This window comes from Mauremys reevesii, linkage group 18, assembly GCF_016161935.1.
Source record: "Mauremys reevesii isolate NIE-2019 linkage group 18, ASM1616193v1, whole genome shotgun sequence".
In the NCBI taxonomy this organism is placed as follows: Eukaryota; Metazoa; Chordata; order Testudines; family Geoemydidae; genus Mauremys; species Mauremys reevesii.
The window spans coordinates 15,378,589-15,399,612 of record NC_052640.1 but is presented as its reverse complement, the minus strand read 5'-3'; the positions used below and the strand labels follow the sequence as shown (position 1 = coordinate 15,399,612).

The 21,024-nt window shown below is 38.8% G+C and overlaps 1 protein-coding gene across 4 annotated transcripts in view; it reads right to left on the bottom strand.

The window, feature by feature from the left end:
• The window catches only part of GOLGA3 (golgin A3), a 40,780-nt gene that overhangs the window by 13,530 nt on the left and 6,226 nt on the right, over window positions 1-21,024 (bottom strand). For 3 of the 4 annotated variants that reach the window (XM_039505236.1, XM_039505235.1, XM_039505237.1), the window contains exons 4-16: window positions 17,661-17,939; window positions 16,420-16,532; window positions 13,806-14,500; window positions 11,125-11,236; window positions 10,066-10,372; window positions 9,126-9,328; window positions 8,401-8,538; window positions 6,982-7,143; window positions 5,606-5,974; window positions 4,013-4,090; window positions 3,095-3,358; window positions 2,237-2,331; window positions 1,008-1,224 (exon numbers count right to left, since the gene is read on the bottom strand). In XM_039505236.1, the coding sequence (XP_039361170.1) occupies window positions 1,008-1,224; window positions 2,237-2,331; window positions 3,095-3,358; window positions 4,013-4,090; window positions 5,606-5,974; window positions 6,982-7,143; window positions 8,401-8,538; window positions 9,126-9,328; window positions 10,066-10,372; window positions 11,125-11,236; window positions 13,806-14,500; window positions 16,420-16,532; window positions 17,661-17,939 (3,032 nt within the window). The remainder of the gene's footprint in view (window positions 1-1,007; window positions 1,225-2,236; window positions 2,332-3,094; window positions 3,359-4,012; window positions 4,091-5,605; window positions 5,975-6,981; window positions 7,144-8,400; window positions 8,539-9,125; window positions 9,329-10,065; window positions 10,373-11,124; window positions 11,237-13,805; window positions 14,501-16,419; window positions 16,533-17,660; window positions 17,940-21,024) is intronic. The other variant, XM_039505238.1, reaches the window with a different exon arrangement.

Sequence of the window (21,024 nt, the reverse complement as noted above, 5' to 3'; positions counted from 1 at the left end):
ACATTTAACAGATTCATATTTTGCTATAATGGAAATCACTCTTTTAATGAATGTATTTACATTGCATCATAGATGCCATATAAATCATATAAGAAGTCACATCTCTGCCTTGAGAAGCTTGCATTCTTTCACTGACAGAGACAATATACACAATAAGAACAGAATTCTTCACACAACATCAAAAAAGAGCTTTAGCATTTGAAAGCTATGGGGAAATAGTTGGATTTAAGGAGGGATTTAAAGGAGGACAGAGTGTTTGGTGCAAGCAAAGAAGAAACTATTAGTTAATAAGTAAAAAAAGGCTTCATTATATTTCAATACAAAAAGAAAATACTGAAAACCTGCACTTAAATAACAGGAACATTAACAGGAATTCGGGGCTAAGGCTGACACTCCTTCTGAAGCGTAGCTATAACTGGGGGTTGGCTGTTTATTTTACTCATATATTCGGAGATTGCCAAAACATTTTCCTTATTTTTGATAAGGAAATTCTCTCACAGTTTGAGACACTGGCACATGGACTATCGGTCTGGAAATTGGAAGTATCTTCACAATATTTAAATAATACTTTAAAGAAAACCACTTCTGCAGTAAATAATAAATCAAGGCACACATTAAGTGAATTCCCCTATGACTGAAACGTAGCATATGGAATCTTTACTACAGACTTAAATGCATGTTAAAGGGCAAGCTTCTAGTTTATTTTAGTTTGAAAAGTATCATAGTTATTAACTTTTTAAGTCCTGAAAGGAGATTTCACAGCTGGCTACAGGAATGAAGCTTTGTTGTTGGTGTAAATTAATATAGATACACAGAAAAACTTGCAGTGTTTTCAGTAGAAGGTAAAACCCTGTAAAATACAATCCTGCCCAAAGATGATCATCTCATTACCAAAATTTTTCTCTGTATGATAAATGAACCTATAGGTAAGGCCATGTCTAAGTATTTAGTAGTAATGCAAGATAATCCTATCTCTCTACTAACAAAGTTACAGGACATCGTCCTACATGGGAAGCCTGGTTATTTCCTCCATCAGCGATTTGTGCTTTTAGTTTGCTCAGCTCCAGTTCAGAAGATTCCTTTGCAGTGAGGGCTTCCTGCAGCCGGCGGCTAAGAATGCCAACTGCATTCTCATAGGCTTTGTGTTTTGCCTTCATTTCTTTCTGTGCACTGGTCAGATCTGACCCCAGACGCTTCATTTTTTGTTTCTGTTCAGTGATGGCCCTAGAATAAGAAAGCACAAAGAGAACTCCCTAAAAACTGTATTAAACAATTAAACTTCTAGATTAACAAAACTCTACTGAGAGGTCATAGCAAACACCCCTAACATGATACTAATTCCCAAAGAAGCTATTTTTTCCCAAAGTTACATAAAATCAAATAGACTGATATAAGAACTACTAAAGCTTTTGCTTAGAACATAAACCACATTTTTCAAATATTAAGGGACAATACCAAGTTGTTTACTCCACAAAATTAGTATATTAATTGCAGAAAGCCATTTTCTGATTTGATAGTCCTTGGCGACGCCACTGTTCTTGTGCATCAGCAACAAGAGAGTGCAAGACTTGGGCAGCATTGCTGTAGACATGTGTAAATGAAATGGAAAACTACTCCTGAGTTTAACTTCTCCTTGTTTGTCAAACTCACTTTTGTGTAGGGTTGCACTGTACTTTTACAGTGGTGGATCCTATAGTACTGCTCCCTTTCTCCTTCCCAATATTCATTTACATATGTCTACTTCCATCCCAATCCCATCACATCTACAGTCACAGTAACACTTAATATTTGTGGTTTTCAATTTAGTGCTTATGAAAGACAGTACTGTTAAAAAATAAGATTTATTAATGTTGCCATCTGTGTGAGAACTGTTTCAATATATACCAATTGCAAAAAGCCACTTTTGGTGAGCAATAGTTTGCTATTTGTACAATTTCAGGTGCCTCTGGCCTCATGCCATATACCACAAAGCTTGGAAATAAAGAGAAATGGTCAGAGGAGAGGTCTGTGAACCTGAAACTCATGAGTTTCTGTCCTACCAACAACTTCCATGTCCAGGCTACATTGGGGCACAGATGTTAAGTAGTTTATCAAGCTGTAAAATGGAAATACAGCTGCCATACAAGGGTAGGGAAAAAAACTAAACAGTAATTTGTGTACAGAACACTGAAGTAAAAAAGCACAATAGGAATAGTGAGTGCTACTGTTATTCTGGTTATGTAAAAATCTGACTTACTTTTTGGCTTCCTCTTGCATTTGTTCTACCTGTAGTTTTAATACCTCATTCACCTCAGCAAGAGATGTCATTTGTTCTTTATCAATCTGCAAAGACTTGAGGAGGAAAAAAGGGTGAGGGAGGAAGAATTTAAAAAAGGAAAAAAATACGATAAGCACAAAAGAAATCCTCATTCCGGTTTGCTATATATATATATATATAATATATACACACACACAGTGTATCAGAATGGTAAAAACAGGACTACTTATGTATCTATTTGGCAACCAGTTTATGGTAAGGTTTAGTTTAATATATCAACAACAAAGTAATGTGGTAATTTTCAAAACTATTTCCTTTTCTATATACAAGGATTGGGGGTGAGAGGGGAAGTATGTTTCCTTCCATGTACCAAACAGTCTCCTTCCCCATCCCTTTTTAATTCTAGTCACTATCCTGACATCTACAGACTGGGCAGTAGTCCCCTTAGCATATGCTAATACAAGTCCTTAACATGAAGGATTGTTGTTGAGCAAAATAAGACACTTGCACTTCCTGACAACTCTGGGAGCTAGGAGTGTTGCCTCCACAGCACATCTCTATCACACCTGCAGCCTAATTCTCCACTCTGTTACTGGTATAAAATCAATGTAATGCCACCGACTTCAATATGGGTTAATATAGTACAAGTACATAGCAATACATCATCATTCAGTTTAACCATCAAAAGTAAGTAACATACAACTGCCTTCAATATATATTTGGTAACCTTAGTTTAAAAGATTACTCCTTAACTACAAAACCTCAATAATTAATAGGATTAGCTGCAGCTCAAATGTGTGCTATCCTTGATATAACTGCACTAGATTTACTCCTTACCTGTAGCTGTATCTCCATGTCATCCCGTTCTTTCTGCACTGACTGGAGGTGGCTTTCTAACTCCACCATCTGCTGGTGAACCTGGGATACTTCCTTCTGAAGTCTTGAGCGTTCAGCATCAATGGATTGCTTTTCACCTTGAAGTTTCAGTAGCTCCCGTTTTAATTCTTTCACTTCCGAATCCAGCCGCTTCTTTGTAGATTTCAATTCACTAATCAGCTGGTCCTTTGAACTTGCATCTCTTCGATAAGCTTCCACCATTACCTAGTGCACATGTCAGAATCAGAGAGAGATCCACCAGTGTACAATTTCTAAAACTGTTGGACTAATAGGCAAGCAAATGGTAACAGTCAACAGTGCCACTATAGGGGACATCTGAAGTCCTGGTACATCTTTAGTTTAAAATTAGAATCATATTCTATATAATTCCAAACAAGATTTGGAGTAAAACAAATTATTTCTTTTAAATTAAAATTCCCCAGGCCAACAGAATTTCATACAGTTGCATTAAATTTAAGGTACTTGAAGAGTTACCCATTTTTTTTATAAAAATGAATATTGCTGAAAAAAGTTGTCACCTAGTACAAATGACCTAGAGAAATCTTAACATATTGTAGGCCAAATGAAGTCCATGTGACAAACTTCCCAGACTTTAATGGGAACACAATTTGGCCTACATGTCTGCTTTTATGTCAATTACAGTTTTTAAAAAAAAAATCCATGTATAACCTACAGAAATATACCTCACAATGAACTGTGTTACAACATTCCTTCTATTTGCTATAATGGCCTGTCAGTTAAATAATACCATTTTCATTAGGAAGTAAGATGCCATTAACCTATTAGTACATGCCTTCCCAGCAACACACAATCTTTGTTCATTTTAAATACAATTTTGAAATGGCTATGTATACCCACCTTTTGCTGTAGGAATTGCTCCTTTACTTTTTGGGTCTGTTTCTTCAGGCTGGCACTTTCCTGTTGCAGATTTTCCACCTATTAGAGAAACATGCAGACATGTTGCCTTACTTGGATTATAAATTCTCTGGAGCAGGAACTGTCTTTCTGTTATGTATATGCATAGTGCTTAGACAAACAAGGGCCCTGATCCTGACTGTGGCATCAGACACTACCGTAATGCAAATAATAAATTGTTTTATACCTAAATAGTTGAGACAGATTCAGAATGATAATCTTCCCAACACCACCATCAAGGATGCAGCATCTCCCACTTTCTGGGCATGCACGTTTTAGAATACATCCGACTCTATATCGTGTATCCAGATGACACAGATTCAAGTTTACATGCTCAAGTTAAAAATCAAAATAAATAGCAGGTGCTTCATAATTTATAGAGCTACAAAAATGTTTTTATACTCATATACCAGCAGAGGTTCTTTGGACTTCTGTGACCAATACTCTAGAATCCCCCACCCTACCTTCAGTGGGAAATCTTTGCTGGGTCCCATAAGAATGGCCATACTGGGTCAGATCAAAGGTCCATCTAGCCCAGTATCCTGTCTTCCAACAGTGGCCAATGCCAGGTGCTTCAGAGGAAATGAACAGAACAGGTAATCATCAAGTGATACATCCCTGTTGCCCATTCCCAGCTTCTGGCAAACAAAGGCTAGGGACATCATCCCTGCCCATCCTGGCTAATAGCCATTGATGGACCTATCCTCCATGAACTTATCTAGTTCTTTGTTGAACCTTGTTTGAACCCTGTCCCAGTACAAGCCTCCAGTAGAAATGTAGATGCTCTACCTTTCTCTCAAGTTTGGGATGCTCTACACAAACTGTGGGTCCAAACTTGCTTATGACAATAGAGTTTTGTTTAGTCGAAGCTCCACTGCGGATTAGAGCGCACGCAACAGAACATAAGTAGACAGCAAACCTGGTCTGGTAAACTGGTACAGGGGAAAAACAAGTCTGGGAACCACTGTCAGCATACAGTAATGGACAAAAATGAGATCAGGTATGTTTTAAGTTAGGAAGCAGCTATTAATTCTTCCAAAAGGAGTGCCCACAGAGAATCTAACCTTACTGTATGCATAGGGAAATTTTTTTTGGCTGAGATTGCCTCATTAACACAGTGCACTAAAAATACTATTTCCAAAAAGTGTACTTTATACAAAAAGAAAGTATATATCTATTTATTTTGAAAATTGATATCAGACATGAATCTGTCTCTTGACAAAGAACAAATCTAGTTTATTAAATCCTTAAGATGCAAGAATAACTCAGTTGCACAAACTTCATGAATCCAGAAGCACAGATCCAGATATAAAATAATAATAAATGGGAAACATTCCACTGATATAAACAGAATAAATGAGCAATATTCACTATTGGGGAACAGTCATAAAACAGCTAGATTTATTTTCATTCTCTCGATCTTAAAGTTCATGTGCACATGATACTAACACCAGTCATATATTTGGCTCTATCACAACCCTGTGTCAACAGTTACATCTTCTTATTTGCAACAGAATAATTTTAGAAATTCATTACCTGGCTTGACTTTATAGCTATTTCTTGTCTCAATTGTGCCAAGATTTCTGATGCTGCCTCAGTACTTTCACCTAAGAAGTTTGCTCCTTCATCAAGTTCTTCTTTGCTTGCTTTTGCTGCCTGCAGAGCTACCTCTAGGACAATCTTTTCATTCTGCAAATATTGGATCATGTCATCCTTGGAAATAACATCACCTTGGAATTCCTCTAACCTGGCCACCAGCTCATCATATTGAGTCTGTAGGTCATTTAGGGACTGCTCTTTGGTGTGCAATGATTCTTGGGTTAAGGTGAGCTGCTTCATGAGCACTAGATGCTCTTGCTGTAAAGATTCAAGCTGCAGATCTCGCTGATGCAGAATCAATTTAACCTGAAGAAAAAAATAGTTTTTAAAAGATTTAATCCATCTCAGATGAATTTTAAAACTACAAAATATACTTATTTAAGAAGGTACTTTTAAAAAAAATAGCCTAGTATCTTTGAGGCACTAATAGAATATAACTGTAAAGAAAGTTGAAGGCGATCTTATGTTTCATTGATTCTCTCTCTTCACAGTGTTGATTATATTGGGGTCATTCTGTGCAACAGCTAGAACACTAGAGAGCAGATATTGGTCAGGCTGACAATCCTAGAAGACTACATGTTTTACTTCATGACCTTTTTAATTTCTATTTTAAATTAAGTGTCCAGTGTGCATATAAACATGTTAGCTTCTGCTTAAGATACCATTACCCTTAGATATCCTTTTTGGTCATAACATTGAGCTCTATCATGCACCAGATCCTCATTACATTCCCCTGCACAACATCATCTTCCAGCAACATAAAATTAAATCCTTTACAAAACGTTGGTGTAAATTGATGCTGCACTCAGGAAAATGACTATCTAAAAGGGCAACTTTTAACAACAGAAATGCACTCCTTGCGTATATACAGAATTATTATCTGCAGAATTCACTAGCACATCTAACTTTTACTATTATTTAGTTCTTTTGGCACTGCAGAACTACAATCATCGAGAGAGGAAGCTCAATTCTATTCTAGTTCACACATCAAAAGAATTGCTAACTCTGCTCCGATTACCAAATCTTTATTATTGTTAAGGATGCACAAGCCAGAAAAATAATGGTTTAACTTTCTGATATCAGGTAGATTTTGAAGGACTGGTGGGTAGAAGTGGACTGACTCCTTTTACAAGTAACTGAGCAAGTCTGAGCTGGAATTCAATGAGACACACAACATGCTTATCTTTCCATGCCATTTTTAGAGTAATATTTCAGTCACTTTAAACATCGTTAACTGAAAATCCATGTATTAGTTTTTCAGTTTAAGTGTTCTCCAGGAAGCCCTTGGGAAACTATCCAGTAATCAAGTCTACCTGTTCCAGTTCTTGTTCCAGTGTTGCTGCAGAATCAGCCATTTTCTGCAGTTGTTCTCTCTCATCCTCAAACTCCTCCAGCCTTCTCTGCAGGTCATCTTCCACCATGGTTTTAGCCTCCTGGATCTGTACAAATGCAGCTTCTTGATCTAACATGTCAGCCTGCACAGAAAAAGCAGGAAGTATTTAGAAAGGAATTAGGAAAATGGTAAAAATATCAGATGAAATGGATTTAAAAAAAAATCAGAAAAAATATTGGAGAACAAAATAGGAAAGCATTATTCGGTTCTCTGTGTTACACTCCTGGAGTCCTCAGTGAAGTTATCCACTCAGTATTTGAAGATTACTGGGCTTCTAGGACACATTCTTTGGAATGACTATGGTGCATCTTGCACATTCATAAGAGACTGAATGCTTTTCATTTTAAAAAAATTGATAAGCTACCACAGAAGGGAAGACCAAACATTTCTGCAGTCCCAGCATAACATTTTCAAAAGAACTTCAGTGACTTGAGTCCTAATCTCATTAAGATTCAATGGGTCTTAGGTTCCTAAGTCACTTCAAAAAACAAGATATAGGAGTGTAAGTTACCTAGGTACTTTTGAAAAAATTATTAATCTTTCTGCTAGAGGCCAGGAAGGATAAGCCTGGGGTATAAGAGATTTTCACAGAGGGCCTTTTAAGGATATTACCAATTTCATTTAAGTTCCCCACTCCTCTATTTAAAAACAACAACAAGTATTACTCTACAATAGCAAATACGAATCTTTGCCACCAGCCTTTGTTTTTGGATGACATTCTTGAATTATTAACCAACACTAAAATGAGTAAGATGTTTTAGATCGTCCACAACATTAACTGGGTTTCCCAATATTTAGTAATATCAGAGTGCAAGAATGAGGATTCAAGTCTCAGTAGAATTTATCAGCTGCACATAATTCAGAGCGACATCCCCCGCATGTATACTGTTTACAACAGGGTGGCCGAAGTGTGGTTCATTAAGTTTTCCAATGTGTCTCATAGCTGGGCTAATCTCAGATGTAAAAGTATGGCCTCTGAGACTCCAGGTCCCAGTCCCATTTTACTTTAATCAGAGGAGGTTACATTTAGGCCTATCAACAGGGTCTCTTTATGTAGGTAAGTTTGTGACCTACAGAGGTTGGCAGTTTCCTTTTTAACTAGCAAGATTCTTCATGTAGTTTTAAAATTTGGAGGAGTAACACTTGCCTTCCGGGGATGTAAATTTGAAAAGGCTCTTTGATCATGTAAGATATACAGCAATTTGAACGTACTCATAGCGAAGTCATTTTTACCAGTGTAAATACCTTCTTCCTGAATCTGAAAATATGATGATCACTAAACTGGAATACAAACCTTGAACAACAGAACACAATTCAGACAGGCCACCTACAACCTCACCTCAATATTTTGCAGCTGTGCTGCAATACGTTCCTTTTCTTTGATGGATCTGTGCTGGGTCTCTGTTAGCTGATGAGACAATGACACATTCTCTAGTTTGAGGTGCTCCAACATACCTGCTTGGGTCATTTGCCCAGCCTGCAGGAAGAAAAAGTCAATACAAATACTCAAAACATGGGTTGACAATGAAAAAGTTCCGAAGAAGAGGACTCAGTCTACCTGGGCCTTAGCTGTCACCTAAAGGCTGTACAGATCTACATCCATGAGAAAGCTTAATAAGCTTTTCATAAAGTGCATTGATTAAGTTTATGCCTCAGTATTAGACAGGAAGTAACACCTAACAATGACAGGTAAAAGGGACAGAGCTAATCATGCACCTTACATCAGTGGTTCTCAAACTTTTGTATTGGTGACCCCCTTTTCACATTGCAAGCCTCTGAGTGTGACCCCCCCTTATAAATTAAAAACACTCTTAAATATATTTAACACCATTATAAATGCTGGAGGCAAAATGGGGCTTGAGGTGGATGCTGACAGCTCACAACCCCCCATGTAATAACCTTGCGACCCCCTGAAGGGTCCCGACCCCCAGTTTGAGAATCCCTGCCTTACATAAATACAGAAACGAGACTGGCCCTCCTTAAAAGTCTGAAAATAATTTATCCACAGGCTAAAGCTAACGTAAGAAAGAAAGCAGTGAGGGTGTGGAAAGTTCACACATTTACCTGTATATTGGCCATCTCACTCTGTAGTCTAACACGTGCCTCCTGTGCTACTGCCAATTGCTGCTGGTACCACTGCCGCACATTTTGCAGCAATGCGATCTCTGCTTGAGATTCTTTTAGCTTATTGGTCAGTGTGGTCCGTTCTAACTGCACTTGCTGAAGCTGGTTCTGTAAGGAAGCCATTTGCTGTCGCAGACTGTGTACTAAAAAAAGGAAAAAAATTAAACTATGCTATTCAAATGTCCAATTTTTGATGGTTTTAAGTGTAGCAATGAACCCTAAACATCTTAATGGAAGTGTGCCTATATAACAAAGAACATCCATTCCCACAATTCCTGGACCCACAGAATTAGGGTCATTAGCAGAAAACGGCTTTAGAGGTCACTTCTTCACATGTTCGAAGTTCCTTAGAAGCATAAAGAAGGGCAGAAATAAGTAAGATTTGGGAGCATGCACATGTCTGGGAGATGGAAAGGATACTAGATGCTTTTATCTTAAAAAAAAAAATTAATGAATTGTCAAACAGTTTTTAGACTGCAGACTCTGACTGTGCCTTCCTTTGCATCTGGTCAGTGCCTAGCACGTTAGGGGAACTCCTGTAACACAAAACAAGAAATAGTAATAATAAAATAAATAATCATGCAAATCTCTAAGAATCTGATATCAATGAGATACAAGTTAATAATTTCTCCCTATTCCCTCCTTTTTCATGCTGAATGTACCTAACTGGAAACCAGTTTCTTCCTTGTCTTAAGATGGAAATACTATCCAGTAAGACCCTGTAGGCAGCGTCATGATACACAACACGTTAATCACTTTTTTGTTTGTAAGGTAGTTGCATCAGTAATTGATAGTGCACACAAGTAGTAAGATTCAATTAAATTGTTTGTGGAACAGAAAAAAAGATAAGTTTTCAAGATTCAAGTTTACATTAGCTCACCTGCGTTATCCTTGCTGAGAACACTTTTTTGCATATCTTCAACTTTTCCCATGAGTCTTTGGTACTGTTCCTCTGCCAGTTGCAGGTCATTATTTGAGGAAGCCAAGCTAGCATTCTTGGCTTCCAAGGTGTTCTGCAGGTCAGCCATAGCTCGTTCCAGATCCCAGCAAGATTGCTTTAAGGTAGCCACTTCTGAACTCAAAGAGTCCTGCTTCTGTTGGCTGCTCTGGCTGTGCTCCATCTGAGCCTGAAGCCTCATGTTCAAAGCTGCAATCTGGGCTTGCAGCTCAGTCTTCTCTTTAAGTGCCTGACCAAGTTCAAACAATAAAAAATAATTTTAGGAGAAACTAATAAATAAGTATAGTGCATTAGCAAGAGAGGTAGAGATATCAATATGCTGTCTAAAAGAACCAGCTGCTCCAAAAATACATTTTGCTCCGCTGGATAACATTTCCATGTAAAATAAGAAAAAATTTCACTGTATTTAATAAATGTCTCAAATATGCAGGAAAAATGTAGACAAAAGTGCATACAAACTAGACAGCATCCTTAAAGAAAAGACTGACACAGGTATTTGGTACTTAAGATAGCTTGCTAGACACTGAAAGGTCTCAGTCTTGCTTTAAATACCCATCTTATGCTTGCAAGTGATCATTCCTCTGCTCTGATGTCCCCTACTGTTTGACACTCACTTGTCCTTAACTTCTCTCTCATTCCATTTCTCTTTTAAAAAAAATAGAAGTCTGAAACTGCCACCCACTTTAAGGACAAATATTTAACATATGTTGAGCCCACCACTGGCTCAACATTTACTACTACTTCTTTATACTCCTTTTTCTCTATTCTCTCTTTTGTGAACCACTTCAGTATGGTTTATTGGGTTTTTTTTTACCTTCAGATTTAAAAAGCTTTATTTTAAATAAACAGCCTTTTTTATCTAGCTTATGCAAAATTTATTAAAACCACCTCTCTGCAAACACAATGTGGGAGCTACTTTAAAATTTTAATTAATGTCTGACTGTAGTTTATTAAATACAGAAATTCAGATAAATTTTCTACCTGATTAGCTTCTAATGACAGTGCTTCGAGCTGTCCTTCAAGTCTCATCTTTTCTTTTAGGACCTGCAACATTTCATCATGAGTTCCTGTGATAGAGCTTTCCATAGACACACTGGAGACAGAAACCACACACATTTAAAGAGTTAGGATTTTTTATAAATCACCCATTTATAGAGAGGTGAATCTGAAATTACAAGATGTTCCAACTCCACTAAATTACTCAGTTTAAATTAGCTAGAGTTTTGGGAAGTCTTTAGCTTTGTGAAAGACTCACCACAAAGAACTAAACAAATTTCACTTGCCATCTGACAGAGAAATAGCTGCTATGCACAAAATACTGAATTGGGAGCTATCTGAATTCCTCAAAAACAGGCATATAATGGAACTGATGTTTGTTTTCCAGGAAAGAAAGTAATGGGCTGACTTTATTATCCTCAGAAAGTAAATATCCTTTACCAAGAGATTTACAGGCATCTCAAAGGAAAAATTTCTTGTGATCAAGCACCTTCCACACGCACCAACCACACAGAACTATTTTAAACAGGAAAATAAATGGATAGTTGTCACAGCTAAAGCCAGGGGCGGCTCCAGGCACCAGCACTCCAAGTGCGTGCCTGGGGCGGCAAGCCGCGGGGGGTGCTGTGCCAGCGCCAGGAGGGCGGCAGGCAGGCTGCCTTCAGCGGCTTGCCTGCCGAGGGTCCGCTGGTCCCGGGACCAGCGGACCCTCCGTGCTTGGGGTGGCAAAATGTCTAGAGCCGCCCCTGGCTAAAGCAACAAAAGAGAGCGATTCAGCATGGAGTATACCCTATTCCCATTCCCCAGTATAGTTTACTCAGCATATCCATGAAGTTCAGCAAAAATGGGCAAGAACTTCTGCTCTCTCTCCTGTCAGGATTAGGCATAGATTGTGATATCTAATGACAACTGATTTTGCTCTAAGAACTTTGAGAGGTTTGTATTTCTTCCAAAGACAAGACAAATAACTGTATTTTCTAAATGTGCACAAGTTGTTTTGGTAACTGCATCTTTAGACAACAACAGTATTGTGAGTTTGACTAGTTTTCCACTTGCTAGTCTAATCTTGATCTCCTGTAAGGGATAGATATTAAGCCATAATTAGGGTGTCATAGACACAAACGTCTGAGGATCTAACAGTTAATCCCCTTCTAAAGAGGATATGAGTATCTAGGGCAAGTATCCTGGCATCTTGCAAGTACAGAGGACTGAAAAACAAACAAACAAACAAAAAAACCCACATATTTCTCTGCACAGATCACTAGTCTATAAACAGACCAAAGAGAAAACACTACTGTTTCTTAAGACAGTATCATATATCATTTCATTATTTTTTTTAAATCAGTGCAGTCCAATGAAATTCTGTGGCATATAATACATAACTAGTCTGAGACCAAAGAGAGCTTTAGATGGAAAGAGGAGGGCTGCTAACAGGGCATTCTCTATGAAGGCCCTATTGTTTTAGAATTTGGCCCACCAACCCCCACCTCCTGGCCAAAATAAGCCCAAATCTAACTACCTTCAGGGCATAGAGCACCTGAAAAGAGTAGAGGAAGGAATTGTTAGAGAGGAGGGCAATTTGAGTTTAAGTTGCCTAAAGGCTATGTCTACACTAGAGAACTTACAGTAGCAGAGCTGTACTGCTGCAAGGTCTCTCCGCTCTATGCTGATGACGGAGCTGTCCACACCAGCATTTCTGTCGGTGTAACCTATGTCAGTCAGGGGTGTATTTTTTTCACACCCGACTGACAAAAGTTTTTCCTCACAAAAGTGCTAGTGTAGATATAGCCTTAGTCTCTGGTGGTAGGTAAACTTATATAGTATTACTGCATTTTTAAGTTACGTATGGCTATACCAAAAGGGTGCCTTTCTATAAGTTTAAAATAAAGTAAGGAACTTTTAAAATCCTGACTATGAAATCATGACAGGAAATTGCAAATATCTGAAATATTACAGTTTAGGTAAATTTGTTCTCTAGGCCATTAAAAATGCATACTTTAAAAATTCTGCTCATTCACTGTTCAGCGTGTAATGCCTGAATTAACCCTCTCCTCGCCATGCACCTACAGTCGTTTTGGTAACTGTATCTGAATGATCACTATTGTGAAAAACCAAATTTCCCAGTCTGGTTATATTTGGTTCTAACTGGCACTCCCACAAATTGTAACACTATTAGTCTCAGCCAAGTGGTCCTCAGTGGTCCCACAAAATTCTTTCCTCTCTATGAAAACAAAGAAATCCCTTCAATCAGATACTGAAAACCAAACAGCCAGTGATTAGTGCACAGGATAGGCAAACACACCAGCACAAACTGGAAATGGATTTTGGAAAGCCATTTTTGATGTACAGGGCTAAGTGGATACTACAAGCAGTGGACACCACAATCAAATTCTACTATATTTAAAGAATCGTGATGACAAAGCATACACGTCTACAGTGCCCTTGTTTTAATCACTTGATCAGGGACAGTTCCTATAAACTAAAAATACCTATAATAAAAATGTATTCAGTGCAGTGATTTCTATTAGGACTCACTAGTTATCACACATTTGATCATACTGAACAGAAGTTTAGTTATACCAAAAATGTTGTAGTTGGTAATTAAAGCATCAGGTTGCATATGCCAAAGAAGTGCAATGTGTGTATTGTGCAATGTAATGTCTTACCTGCTAGAAATACTGTCTCTCCGACTCCGCACTTCCCCATTAACTTCCTGGTTCTGGGCATGATGCTCTGCTGCTGCAGCCTGCAATACTTCCCTGATGGAAGGAAATTGCCCCACTCCATCTGGCAGGATCTCCTGGCCATTTACTGTATATGAAATGCCCTGTTTGCCTTCTGCATTCAGTAGAATGCTATACATCCCCCTTCCTGACACACTGCTGTAGGAAGAGCTGTCACTCTCATTTCCATCCAGCCTTGTTCCTAAATCGCTTCCATCAATCTCTGAAACACTGTCTCCTGCTATGGAGGAATTCTCCAGTCGGTCATCTGTTTCAGAGCGGAGACTGATTTCAGATACAACAGAAGTCAGACCACTTCTATTCTCCTTTAGAGACCCACCAGATGCATCAGAAGTCTCAAAATTCCTAGTAGCATTTCCAGGATCTGAATTTTCAGTTCTGTAATCAGCCAAGGAACGGATATTACTTGACTTGGAAGATTTGGAGCTTCTTTTCTCTTTTGAAGGAGCTGGAAGTCCCAGGCTGCCCAGTTTTGGCCCCCTTGGGACACTGGTCCGCAAGAAGGAGTATTCTTTTGTCATAGCTACAGTGCTGGCCCTTGGCAAGATTTCTGGATTTAACATCAGCTCAGGATCTAGTGTACTAGAGGGCCGGGTTTTGGATGTAGAGTAGCTGGACTAAAAGAAATCAGAAGCGAACAATAAATTCTAGAACACTACACTTACATTTGCATCAATTTTTTCTTATCATTGTATTTAGAAAGGTGTAAACGGTTCATTTTTCTTTTCTAACAGCACTTGGACTTACGTAGAACTTCACAAACAAACTACTCTTAATATCTAGTTAACCCAGTCCTGGCTGAGATTTGGATATGGAGGAGAGCTAACTGATTGAGTCTCAATCCAGACATGATGAAGGTAATTTAGGTAAACTGTGAAAACTAATCAGAAGATATTGCAAAAGAGTACTTTAACAACTTAATAAAGGCTTCAGCCTCTGAATAATAATTTTTAAACTTTCCAAAAGTTTTTCAATTTTTTTTTTGTATTATGAGACGACAAAGAAAAGAATATGGATTTTTCAGAACATCTATGATTTAGACGTGTGCATTTAAAAACAAAATTATGGAAAGTCAATTAGTGGGGACTAATTGTATTTAGTATTTACTAAAAAAGTAAAACTGCAAAGATTTAAACTTTAAAAAACTAACCCTTTACAATAATATATATATACACACACACAATAATATATCAGATTTGTACATTCTAATTACAACATGCAATTCTATGTTGACACTAAAATCAAATGCAATTATATTGATTACATAAATATACAACTAAATGCTCATAAATACTAGATTAAAATGTCACATTATGAGATAAATGCACAAGAGCAAAGAGACTCAGTTTAGAAATAACCAAAAGTATTATGAGCACAAGGTCAACTTAGTATTTCCCAAATATGAACTGTAGAATCCTTTACTCAAGACTTATCTCCAAAGGGTTTAATCTTCCCTGCATACTCCTCTCCATCCATCTTCTTCCTTCTCCACTTCTCTATCTCCTGGATTACCCCCTTCTCCCACCTGTTCCTACCATTCCCCTCACACTAACCCTTACACTCTTTTTTGTAAATCAAGGAAATAAAACATGCCAATCATTCTCTTGATCTTGCTGTCCCCAGTCCTGCAAACACAACTATTAGTAACTTTAAGCCTGTTAGGAGTCTCATTTGAGTTCAATGGGACTACATACATGGTAAATTCTGTTCGGGTTTAGACTGCACCCATCATCATAGAATCATGGCCTTTGTTTGGATATTGTACACCTTTCTCCCAGACTTCATCTATTTTTGTATTTGAGATTGTAAGCTCTTTGGGTAGGAGTCATGTCTTCATCTCTGCTACTACGAAGTAAAATTTACTAAAAGTATCTAGCAGAATGGAGCCCTAGTCCTCAGTGGGGGCTATGGGCTCTACTGCACTATAAACAAATAATAAAGTAAGTATATATAGTGGCATGATGAAAAGTGTACAGTTATTGCAGATGGTGCCTAAATAGAAACCTTGCATAGTACACTTTTGAAGACAGCAGTGGCAGTTTACTCAGCTCTATGCTTTTCTTAACAAGGCATTGTAAAATCTGTTCTTTTAACATTTCTACTACTCCAAACATATACGATTGTTCTTCTCACTAGACTTTCCAAATCATCATAAAAAAACCTAGAAGTAACAATTTCTTTGTGAAATTCCTAGCGAGTGTGGGAAGTCACTCAAAGTTGTGGACTATGGTAAATAGGATATCGTATTATATGCAACAAATAATCATTCAAACCTCAGGAAGAAAATATAGGACCAAATTCTTTCTTCAGTTACACTAGCGGTACCCTGCAGCCTTCATATATTACCATGATGCAACTGAAGACAAAATTTGGCACACACAGAAGAGAAGTAGAAAAATAAATTTTCCTGGCTAGAAGTTATTGAATTTTTACAGCCAGGAAACAGACAGTTTAGGGCAGGTATGGGTTCATTTTCCTAGCTTCCCATCCACACAGAGATCACCTAGAAACAGAGGATCTGCTGCAAGGTGCTTACTCTTTCTTGGTGCCTTTTTACTCTGTACTGTTTGAGCTGCTCTTCCAGACGCCTTCTTGCCTGAAGTCTGATTTGTTCCTCTTTCTCCAATGGGAGTGAAGACTCTGCTGAACCTATGTACAAAAGTTACCTCTAAAGTCACACAGAAAACTTCAAAAGGCAAACACAACACAGAAAGGGTGGAAAATATTCCTAGATCAACCCCTTCTCCCATCAGCAACGTATACACAACATTCATGCTTAAGCAGAGCATGCATCATTCTCAAGGACAGCCCTTTAGCATGCAGCTCAGGAATACTCTCCCATCTTCTGAAGTATCCTTGTGTAAGCACTGAGATTACAGTTCTTAATTCAATCATTTTATATTTACAAATATCACAACTCTTTCAAGTGATCTGAGACAAAACCTTCCACAGTAAGAGCAAGAATACTTTCACCACCTAAATCCCACCTGCTTTAGAACCCAAATTATGACAGAATGACAGAAATAGGCAAAAATCTATTCAGTTTCTAGTTCCATCACTCAGAGGCTAGCGTAAGATTGTTCCCTACAGTACATTTTCTTGCATTTTGTCCAGTTTAGTATTAAATACGTGATGCAGCTTCCCTTACTTCCCTTGAGAGACTAGTCTAGTCTAAGGGCTTGTCTACACTTACCGGGAGAATCAACCAGCGGCGGTCGATGCATCGGCAATTGATTTAGCGGCTCTAGTGAAGACCTGCTAAATCGACTGCAGATCACTCTCCCATCGACTCCTGTACTCCACTGGAGCAAGAAGAGTAGGGGGAGTCGACGGGAGAGCATCTCCCGTCAACATCACATAGTGTGGACCCTGTAGTAAGTAGATCTAAGCTACGTCGATTTGAGTTACACTATTCACATAACTCAAATTGCGTAGCTTAGATCAAATTTCCTCTGTAGTGTAGACAAGTCCTAAGACATCCCACTGTAAGAAGCTTTTGCTATTATTTACCTAAAATTGTAATTTTCTCAGTGTTATCCCATTACTCCCAAAGTGGGACAGACTAGGGCAATTTAGCTTCCTATCCACTATAATCTTCAGGTCGGTAGAACAACCAAACTTGTTAAATGTTAAGGCACATGCTTTCCTGGGAGCAGAGAGTGGTTTATTGCAAAAATGAATTTTAGTCCAAGCTTAAGTGATTCTGCAGACACGCTCAGAGGAAAAAAGCTTTAGGCAGCAAGAGAAGCAGGGGCTCTACAGTAAACAGATGCTTACACAATTCAGTTTCTTGCATGGGAAGACTTAGTTTGAGTGACTGCAAAGCTTCTTTTCTAAGAACTACTCCCTCAGCACTAGTTCCCTGAGACTTCCTTAGGTTGTCATGGAAACCAGCCACACCTGGAGACACTTGACCATGTGGACTGCTGGTTGGTTCAAAAGACAAAGGGAGGTCGGGATAGAGTGCCTCTGGTCCATTCTGGTAAGTGTCCCGTTTGCTGTTTATCTCCAGACTTTCTCCTTCATTTGGCACTTTGTTGGCATTAATACTAGTTGCTGAAAAGAAAGTTACATTGCATTAATTAATTCACACTGGCAACTATAAGTCATCCCATTCAACCCTACACACACTTCCAAAACCTAATCTAACAAATTAATAGGATTGTTTTTTGGATGGTAAGAATATCTACAAATTGCTGATTTTTACTTAAAAGAGAAATTAGATGGAGGAAGTTTATTTCTCCATTCAGAACAAGCAGATTCACTTTGCACTCCTATTATGCCCTACATCAGAGGATCTCAAAGGGCATCAAAAGCATTAACTAAGCCCCTTCCCAACAACCTTATTAGGCAAGTATCATCCCAGTTCTCAGATGCATCATATGTATACAGCACAATAGATAACATGAACCAAAATAATGAAGCAAGAAAATACAAAACAGAAGTCCCGCAATTTATTTTTATTAGATTTCATATATAACACAGAAAGAGCTAACCTAAATCTGGATCTCATCCCTTTTTGGTGGTGTCTATATGCATTTTTCATGAGGAAAAAAATACATCCTCAACGCAAGCATAACACATATATAAAATATACAAATTTATATTTTAAAGACCTCCACCTTGCTTCTCTGCTTGATGGAGCAAAGATGTACATTTAAGACATGGCTGTGAACTTAATGATTAATTTTAAGATACATGTTTCTAGATCGCACAAGAGAAAAAAACTATCCAAAAGGAAGCTGAAATAGCCACCTTGCTAGTACAGTTTATTCAAAAAAGTTTATGTGAACAAACAGAGCTGAGAAAAAGTTGTGCTAAAATGGAATTGTTTCTGCTGCTTACTTCTGACACACACTCATCCTTTCAGAAAGTAGGGCTGTTATTGATCACATACAGAAACTAGATATAGGCAAACAGATCACAATGATTAAAGAAAGTGGTTCCTTTTCCATTTGGACATGAAAGTTACTGCTTAGCTATGAAATACTTTTGGCATAAAATAGGATCATTTCAGGCACCAGATAAGGAAGAAGGGAAGTTACACAAAAATCAGGAATATAATAATTCTCAGCTGTGGTAATCTTTAAAACACCTCTCTGAAGTTAAATAAGATACATTGGGAAGTAGGGGGAATTCAGGTGGGGCAGTGCTTTTGTTTTGTTACATAAAAACTAGTCTTCTCATTTAGTGTGGTCAAATTATGCTTTAGAAGAGTTTAAAAATAGAAAGGACAGTAAACAAATGTACTGATTAAAGATACAAAGATTAACTGAATCTCTATATTAACTAAAAAAAATGAAGCACACTATAATCCACTTGGAGTAAAATAGGATATAGTGAAACTCAATTTAGAGAGAATTGCCCATTTGTTTGATTTACTGCAGTGTGATAGGTGTATTTCCAATTATAAAGAACCACTGCTTACCAAGAAAATGTCTTGTTGTAAAGGGCTTCACTGCATTTTGTGTTAACTAAGGTCATGGGCCTATGCAGTTTGTGGTAAGCTGGAACCAAATTCCACGACAACATCCCTGGAATCTCTATGGCAAAAGTGGGCCACATCCAGCCCTTCAGACGTTTTAATCCGGCCCTGGAGCTCCCGCCGAGGAGCGGGGTCCAGGGCTTGCCCAGCTCCGTACATGCTGTGGCTCTGCGCGGCTCATGGAAGTAGCAGCATGTCCCCCTTCAGGCTCATACGTGTAGGGGCAGCCTGGGGGCTCCACACGCTCCCCCCGCCCCAAGCACCGCCCCCACAGCTCCCATTAGCCGGGAACCACAGCCAATGGGAGCTGCAGGGGCGACACCTGAGGACAGGGCAGCATGCTGAGACGCCTGGCCGTGCAGGAGCCGGAGGGGGTACATGCCATTGCTTTTGGGAGCTGTTTGAGGTAATCGTCGCCTGGAGCCTGCACCCTTGACCTCCTCCCCTAGCCCTGATCCCCCTCCTGCACTCTGAGCCCCTCGGTCCCAGCCCAGAGCACCCTTCTGCACCCCCAATTCCTCACCCCGAGCACCACCCCAGAGCCCTCACCCCTGCCTCCCTGCACCCCAACCCCCTCCCCCAGTCCAGAGCCCCCTCCCACACTCTGAACCCCCAATTTTGTGAGCATTCATGGCCCGCCATACAATTTCCATACTCAGATGTGGCCCTTGGGCCAAAAAGATTTCCCACTCTGTTCTAGGGCCTAAGCTGTCCTAGAAAAGGTTTGCCAGTATAGCTAAACCAACAACACCGCCAGTGTAGATACATACCTACAAAAGAGTGCTTTTTCCAAAATAGCTGATAGCAGTTCCTCAAACAAAACAAACTATACTTGCAAAAGCACTTTCTGCTGGTATAATTATCTACGTTCTTTTTTTTCCAGAATAGAAACGTTGTTAAAATATATTTAAAAAAAAAAAAACCCACCCCACACCTGAACAAAAACATCTAATGCTGACCTGCCAGTATTCTGGTGCAACATACTTGCATTAGAACACAAGAACAGCCATACTGGGTCAGACCAAATGTCGATCTAGCCCAGTGTCCTGTCTTCTGACAGTGACCAATGTCAGGTGCCCCAGAGGGAATGAACAGAATAGGTAATCATCAAGTGATCCATCCACTGTCACCCCTTTCCAGCTTCTGGCAAACAGTGGCTAGGGATACCATCCCTGCCTATCAATGGCTAATAGCCATTAATGGACCTATCCTCCAGGAATTTATCTAGTTCTTTTTTGAACCTTGTTATAGTCTTGGCCTTCACATCATCATACTGGAAATTCTTCAGACATTTTCATTTAAATATAAACAACGGAGGTTTGCATTGAATTAAATATTAAAATGAACACCATAATCCTTACAGCAGCCCCTGTGTTGTTGGTTTTTATATTAAAAAAATTATACTGGTGCTACTATTTCAGTTTTTGATATGTCTCAGATTTTTGTATTGGGAATGCATAACCGCATCAGAAGTTGTCAAGAGGAAAGAAGCATTTTGAAAGCTATGTTGGGGCATGGGAGGTAATTTGGCATGTTAGCTGGATGGTGATGGTCTACTGTGATGGTGAGTAGTGAAATAGCTATGGCATATATAGGCTTCAACCACAATAACTCAGAAATGGGGCAGTTCATATCTTTGATCCCTCACTCTCACAG